We start from the raw sequence: 8,005 nt of genomic DNA on the forward strand, positions 1-8,005 counted from the left end.
AAGTCTGAGATATTTGAGTTGAGACCTGAGAGAAAGGAGGAGCCATATTTTGGGAGTAAACGTTAAGGCTTTCAAGGAAAACTGGGCTTGTAGTGTTCTGGGTAAAAGGACAGCAAGGTTGCAGCGCAGTTACTAAGGACAGCTAGGGAGAAGCCAGATTAACTAGGGCCCAGAAGACCAAGGAGGGGAATATGGATGTTTTTTATTAAGTGGGAAACCAGTTGAGGTTTTATGCCACATGGTAACACACTTTTTTAAAAAAGTTATTTTAAAGCAGAAAGGGGGTGGGCTTATGCATGCTGCTCTTGCTAAGAAAAATCTTGCTTGCAAGTTCAGCGAGCATTACAGCTAAGCTGCATTCTGGAATCTTTCAAAATAGAATACTAACAGAAATACCTAGAAGTCAATATACTATCTCAAGTATCTCGCGCTGCTTGCCGAAGACACCGATTCAAAAGGCTTCAAACTCAAATAATCGTCCGTTCGGTTCAGTAATGCATTGTTGCAATGAGGGAATCCATTCATTCAGATTAATACAAATGCTACTACAAGATTAGGGCACTGGAGGGTGTCTTAACACTATCCAGCAGTCAACATGAGTACTGGAAAAGAATGATGGTCACACGAAAACACTATTGTTCTAAATGCTATGAAGTGGGTTCTATCCAAGGAGCCAGGCCACTTGGTAAGTCCACTTTTCAAAAGTCCCGCAAAAATGACGTCTCATCCTTCCAGAAACTCCACCTCTAAGCACTTCAAAAGAAGGACTGCTCAACTGAAGACTGAAGTTCTACCCCCGCGACTCACTTACCACCTGCATCGTATCTCCAGCGGCCTGGGCGGCCAAGCGCTGGGGGATCCCACCCTGCTCGCCCCGCCGCTCGCGCAGGCGCAGACCGTCATCCCGCTGCGCCTCCCTGGGCAATGGTGGGGGAGGGATTCAAAGCCCCCGGGGGAGGTGTTGGGGATCCCGGGCGGAACCTGTTTGACCTCTTAAACTAGGCCCACCGGCACCCGGCCCAGGCAGCGGCCGATGTGCTTGGGAGGGAAGCTTCAGCGGGCGGGCGGCCGCAGCCACTGTCCCCCATAGTTTCCTAGGCAGTTGTCGTGATTTGTGGGGGGATGGGAACAGCGAGACTAGACCCGGGTCCCAACCGGAAAAGCCCTCCTTCCCGGGCTGCGGAAGCCCGCGCCTCCGGGGCCGCGCCGGGCCGTCGTCGTGGCAACGCTGCGCTCAGCGTCTGCAGCGGAGCTGGGCCGCTGAGCCCACCCGGATCCAGCCAGTAAAGGATGGAGACCTCCGGCGCACCCGAGGGTGGCTGTCCCCCGATCCGCGATGGGCCGCGGCCCTCCGCCCCAGGGGTTCGGGCTCCCGCACACCGCCGCACCCTGGGGGCCCTGCGCCCTCTGGGCTCACCGAGTGACCCTTCTCCAGCCCCGGCCCCGAGTCGGCCCTCATGCTGCTGCTCCCGCGGGGCTCCCTCAGCGCAACCGCCGCCGCCCGAGCCCAGCTCCCCCGCGACGCCGGGCCTCCGGGACCTGCGGGAGGCGGGGGCTTCGCAGAGCTTGGAGAGGCTGCCGCCTCCCAAGCCTGGGAGGTTCCCGCCCGCCCAAGCGCTGCCTGGCCGGCAGGGGAAGAGTAGGGAAGGGGAGGGACGCGCAGGCCCGGCCCAGATTACCCTGCGGCTGGCAGTGCAGTTGACAGCTTCTTCCCTTGATACAGCTCTCATACAGGTTCAGGAAAAGGTTTTTCACGAAGAACCACAACCTGTGGTCAAATTCGAACTCTCCTAAGTATCATCAAAACACGACATCGCGTTTGTTTTAGAAAGACAATGTTCACTTTAAGAACTTCAAGTATTTACTCGAGGCAGTTACTGTCTGCTAAGGTTTCCATTACAGATGGAAGAAGAGTTTCCTCGCGCTTTCTGTCTGATTGTGGCAGCCAAGATTGAATAGAGGAACACAGAGAGAGAAAAAAGAAAGAAAAAAAAGAACTACAAGTACTTTGCTCACTGTATAGTTAAATCGATTGGAGGGATGGAGAAAAAAATGTGGATATGGAGAAAGAATGATACAGATGAACAGACATGGATGGGTGCAGGGAGAGCCGCTGGAAGTCTCAAATTTCCAGAGAGCAGGGTTTTAGGAGAAACTTTTCATGGTGTAGTTTGCCCGTATATTGGCCTCCAGAACTAGTCTATTGTCTTTTCCTAATTTGGGTGCTGACTGAAAATGACGGTGCCATAGGTTTCCTTTTTAGATGTGAAACGTCTGTGTTAACCATTTTTGCTGAGTCGGGCAACTAGGCTTTTAGTAAAAATTTTTATAAAACGTAAAAGTATCATAAAGTAAAAGTTTTGGCCGTTAAATACTGTTTACTTTATTTCAAATATTATTTTTATGTGTGTGCATGTATTGCCTGCATATATGTAAGTGCCACCCGTGTCATGCAATATCTGCAGAGGTTAGAAGAGGGCATCGGATCCCCTGGAACTGGAGTTAGGGACAGCTGTTAGCTGCCATGTGAGTGCTGGGATTCAAACCTGGGTCTTCTGCAACAGCAGCCAGTGCCCTTAACCACTGAGCCATCTCTACAGCTTTGTTTGCTTTTTTTTTTTTTTTTTTTTTTTTTTTTTTTAATCTTTTTGAGACAGGGTCTCCCTGTAGCCCCAGCTGTTCTGGAACTCACTATGTAGACCAGGCTGGCCTTGAACTCACAGAGATCCACCTGCTTCTGCCTCCTGAGTGATGGGATTAAAGGCATGCACCACCACGCCGGCTGTTTGCTTTATTTAAAAGACTTTTAAAAACCGAAATATGAACACCATTTAAAATCTATAAAAGCTTCTCACACTCAGCGACTTAACATTATATTTCTACCATTACTTCACATAGGGTAACAGAAGAACTGTTGCTGAAAAGCCACATAAGTAGTTCTGTATAACTGCATTGTTATTTGTAGCCATACAATAAGCTGCAGCACTATTCACATGTTTTGCACATTATAATGGGTCAAACACTACCGTTTTAAATTTCGACTGTATTTCTAGAGTTCTGTAACAAGGGTCCACTATTAACTCCCAGTGCTGAGCAGGAGGCCTAATTAAGACTTGGTAGCAGAGGAAATCCATGCTGCTGGTACCCATTGCAGTTCTTCCTGTGCCTTCTGTATTGAAGACAACAACTGGGCACATGCATCTTGCAAGTTGTCATTCACAATCACATGATCAAAAAAACTGGCCAAACTGAGTCTCCATTTTTAGAGCTAAATTCTCCATTTCTTGTAGGTCTTCATCCTTCAGGAGATATTAAAAAATATAGATAGCACTGTCAGACAAATTAACTACACATGGGTTGTCATGCTGTCACAGGTGTGCAGCTCTCTATAAACTAAATTAATGAAAGGTCAGGTTAATGTCCTCCATATTTTTTTATTATTTTGGATTTTTGAGACAAGTTTTCCTGTGTAGCTCAGGCTGGCTTCAAATTTGATCCTCCTGCCTCTGCCTTCCAAGTACTGGATTTCAGGTGTGTGCCATCATACCCAGCAAGGACACAATTTGAAATGCTCCAAAGATTCAGAAAATAGATTCATGGACTCTACTATCCAAAAGAATCATAGTTTCATAAGCATTGAAAAATATGAAGAGGAAAATGGAGACAAGGGATAATATAAAGACACCTCAAGCTTCCTTGGCAGAACATCCTCGAATTGGAACAATATGGGCATCAGTAATGGTCCCTGTACAAAAAAGACATGCAAATTTACGTGCAAAGCACTCATATTTTTTATTTTAGTTTACAAGGCAGAAAATTTTGGCTATTTCACAAGTGTAATATAGTCCACACTGCTGAAGTTAAGAATAGCTAAGATAGGCGGGTTTTTTTTTAAGTTTAGATTTTAGATTTACTCATTTTGTATGTATGTTGTTTCTCTCCTTCCACCATGTGGATCCTCGGGTTTGGCAGCAGACACCTCTACCAAATACATCATCTTGCCCCCCGACCCTTTTTTGTTGCATTTTCATTTTTTGCCTATGTGTGAGGGGGCACATGAGTGGATGTCAAAGGATAACTTGTGGGAGTCAGTTTTTACCACCATGTGGATCCTGGGAATCAAATTTAGGTCAGTATGGGGCGCGCGCGGATCTCCTGGCACCCGGTCCCCTGCGCGCACACCTGGAGAGGCAGCGGGTCTGGTCGTGCACCGCGTCACTCTCCGCTGCTGAGGTGCTGAAGGTCTCGTGCTAGCGTGGCGCAAGTCCCTGGTGCACACCTGGAAAGGCTGCGGCCCCGCGGGTGCTTCTGCTCCGCAGTTGCTGGCTCTCTGCTTCTCCGCTGCTTCTCTGCGTCCTCTGAGGCTTCTGCGCTACCTGGGCTTGCGCGGCCGAGTTCCGCCCTAATTTCACCCCCTAATTTCACCCGTGTTCTCTCTCTTTAAGTTTGGGACCCGTCAGCTGCCGGGTCACGAGGAGAGGTAGGAGGCGGCTAAAGCTAGGTTTCCGAGCATCGATGATGGAAGGATATCGCAACCCCCCCCCCAGAGACTGGATCATAGGCAGTGAGACACAGGACTCAGCTCAATCCGTGTTACAGCTCTTTATTCAGTGACTCAGCTCGGCTCCAAGTCTCAGTGTTTCAGCCCCTAGCTCCTAGTGATCCAGCTCCAATATTGAGAGAAAACCAGGACATTCTATACCGCGGGGGTAGTGGTAAAAGCTTTAGCTGATAGGCACTTTGTGGGATACCCTATTTACATATGGAAGTGGGCTCCTGCCAGGCTGCTAGACTGTCAGAAAAATCACACAGGAAAACCTGGCATTTCCAGAGCCAGAGGTCATGTTTCTGTGGCGGCTACTTCAAAAGACCAGTCAGGAAGATGCCGGGAAGGTACCCTGATGAAAAGGAGTCTTCTGCATATGAAACCGAGCCCATGGGCTGTCCGGACATGGAGAGACTACTACTTCACAAACAGGGGTCCCCAACAGGTCAGCAGGCTTGGTGATAGGCACATTTACCCACTAAGCCATCTGGTCCCAATATTGAAAGTCTTACGTGTTTTTACACACACACCACACACACACACAAAGTGGCTGTCTGGGTCTAGATGATGGTTATCTGGATGTATACATGTAAAAATTCACTGAGTCACACACTTAAAATTTATTCATCTTAATGAGTCATGCTATGACTCATAATATCTGAGATAGATTTACTGTAAATATGTTATACACATACATATACATATATGGAAAAAATAATCTAAAATGAGTTCACTTGTCTGGCTCCACTATTGTTACCATCATTGTTAATAAACATTTTTGCGAAATACTTTATATTACAGATGAGATACACTCACTGTACAGCATTTTCAAAATAAACGTTCAAGTAAAAATAATCAGTCCAAATATATGAATATGCTATAAACATCGATTTGTTTGGCTTTGAAAACTGTGGCTTAGGGGGTCTGTACTTTTTTAAGCTATAATCTCCAAAAATGAAAGAAAATAAGCATAGCATTTATTAAAATTTTTTTTTTTTTTGGTCTTTTGAGACAGGGTCTCCCTGTAATCTCAGCTGTCCTGGAACTCACTATGTAGACCAGGCTGGCCTGGAACTCACAGAGATCTGCCTGCCTCTGCCTCCCGAGTGCTGGGATTAAAGGCATGCACCACCTTATTTTAACATTTGTAAGTAATGTCCAGTAAAAAGGATAAATCATAAAGATGTTACTCATTAATTCTAATATAAGAATTCTCCAGTGATTTTTATTTCTTGTTAAACCATTTTTCTTGAAGCACCCCTGAGAAGGTCAAATGAACAATGAAAGGTCCGCAACCTGCTCTGCATCTCCCCACCTCACCAGCACTGAAAATAATACATGGTTTTGACTAGATTTACCTTGAACTTCATGTCAACAAAGTAGTCAGTGATAATATTAGTATTTTTCAGAGATTGTTTCATGTAACTCATGCTAGATGGTTTTATAAATATGACATAGGGCTTCAGTTCATGAGTTCATGCTGCTTGAATAGCCTACATAGAAAAATTAAATGCACATTTACAAATAGAAGTGAGCAGCACTTTGGGAGGCAGAGGCAGGAGGATCTCTATCAGATTGAGGCCAGGTCTACATAGCAAGTTCCAGGCTCACCCAGGCTACAGCAAGACTCTGTCTCAAAAAGACCAAAAAAAAAAAAAAAAAAAAAGGAGTGAGCCATTGAGATGGTTCAGTAGGTAGAAGCACTTGTCATGCAAGTCTGATGACCCAAGTTCAATCCCAGAACCCATGGTAGAAGGAGAAAATTGACTCCACATATGCACCCTGGAGTGTGAACACAGACACACATATACACACACTAATAAATACAGTGTTTAAAACTTAAAATGGAAATCATAGCTTCTAGAGTGAACATGAGCATAGTCTCTTGTGCCTTCAAACCCTCAATTATAAAATCTAAACATTTTAATAGTAAAAGGGCTCTAAATCAAAATTAAGTTAGAATCCTGGCCTTTCCTCTATCTATGACTAGCTATTAACTATTAGTAGCTAAGAAAGTCTGCCTATATATGCCAGAATCTTACTTACTGGGAGTAGGCTCCTATATATGACCTCATGAGACAAAAACAAACAGAAACTCAAGAAGGGTCTGTTTCCCCTTTACTTCCCTTTTTGCTAGTATCTCACATTGGATGCTGCCACCATCACACTGATCTCCAGCTTTGACTCAATAGAGAACAATTTTCTCTTTCCCTGACTTTCTTTAGCATACAAACTCTATTCTTCAAAATTTATTTTTTATTTTTATTTTTATGTGGAAGAGTATTTTGCATGCATGTACATAAGTACACCCATGTCATGCAATGCTCACAGAGGTCTGAAGTGGGCATCAGATCCCCTTGCACTGGAGTTATGGACAGTTGTTAGCCTCTGTGTAGATTCTGGGAACAACCTGGTCCTCTATAAGAGTAGTCAGTGCTATAACCACTGAGCGCTCTCTCCAGTCCCACAAAGTATATTCTTTTGTTCTTTTTTGTAAATTTTTATTTAATTTTTGTGTATTTCATAAGAATATCTTAATCATCTTTATACCCCCTTCCCCATTAGCACCCTCCCATAGCCCTCTCCACTGGATTTCATGCATTCTGTCATTTGTGTTAAATCTATCAAATCAAATTAGTGTCCCTCATTAACTGAGGTTAGACATACCTCAGTGCAAGTTCATCCACTGAGGTCTAGTAGGCCTATCTAGAGTCCCTCCCTTTAAGAAGATCAGGTGTTCTTAAATGAATAAAGAAAATACAAGGATCATTAAAAACTGAATCTACACAATAAACATTCCTTTTTTTTTTTTTTTTTTTTTTTTTTTTTTTTTTTTTTTTTTTTAAAAAAAAAAAAAAAAAGAGGACGATAAATCTTTCACTGTGATATATCAAAATAAGGTTCTCTCCTGCCATGTGGGTTCCAAGGATCAAACCTGTGTCCTCAGACTTGGTGGCAAGTGCCTTTACCAGCTGACAATAAATGTTCTTTTTTTTTTTTTTAGTTTTTTAAATTTAATAACCACATGATTAGAAGAAGCATTTCATTACAGCTTTAACATATTCAGGAACACATTCCAGAGCAAGGATACATTTCTTTTGAAAGTGGCTGTAAATTTTTAGGGTCAAAGTTGAATTAATACAGTTATATAATATTGAACTCAGTATAAACCCTGTAAGACAAAATTGAATGAGTTTTTAACTCTTTAAAGAAGATCTCAATTTCATTTTAAAATATGCTGTTTCATATATATATAATTATTATTTGGTCTTTTTTGAGGCAGGGTCTCCCAGTAGCCCCAGCTGGCCTGGAACTCAGTATGTAGACAAGGCTGGCCTTGAACTCACAGAGATCCACCTGCCTCTGCCTCCTGAGTACTGGATTTAAAGGGGTGTGCCACCATACCCAGCTTGTTTCCTACATTTTTAATGCTACTAACACTTAGATGTTTGCACATGT

General features: G+C 43.9%; 2 protein-coding genes across 6 annotated transcripts in view; both read right to left on the reverse strand.

The window, feature by feature from the left end:
• Positions 1 to 1,745, reverse strand: part of Tmem237 (transmembrane protein 237) — a 39,902-nt gene extending 38,157 nt beyond the window's left edge. For 2 of the 5 annotated variants that reach the window (XM_029567332.1, XM_029567241.1), the window contains exon 1: positions 1,418 to 1,745. In XM_029567332.1, the coding sequence (XP_029423192.1) occupies positions 1,418 to 1,730 (313 nt within the window). In that variant the 5' untranslated portion in view covers positions 1,731 to 1,745. Of the gene's footprint in view, positions 1 to 811; positions 1,137 to 1,417 lie in introns of those variants that run through there. The other 3 variants (XM_008842141.3, XM_008842087.3, XM_008842206.3) reach the window with 3 other exon arrangements.
• Positions 1,746 to 3,106: 1,361 nt separating this feature from the next.
• Mpp4 (membrane palmitoylated protein 4) overlaps positions 3,107 to 8,005 on the reverse strand; it is a 46,000-nt gene continuing 41,101 nt past the window's right edge. The window contains 3 exon segments of the mRNA XM_017800297.1: positions 3,107 to 3,238; positions 3,240 to 3,299; positions 5,905 to 6,039. Of these exon segments, the coding sequence (XP_017655786.1) occupies positions 3,107 to 3,238; positions 3,240 to 3,299; positions 5,905 to 6,039 (327 nt within the window).

Source organism: Nannospalax galili, unplaced genomic scaffold (genome assembly GCF_000622305.1).
Source record: "Nannospalax galili isolate Female #2095 unplaced genomic scaffold, S.galili_v1.0 scaffold2150, whole genome shotgun sequence".
In the NCBI taxonomy this organism is placed as follows: Eukaryota; Metazoa; Chordata; class Mammalia; order Rodentia; family Spalacidae; genus Nannospalax; species Nannospalax galili.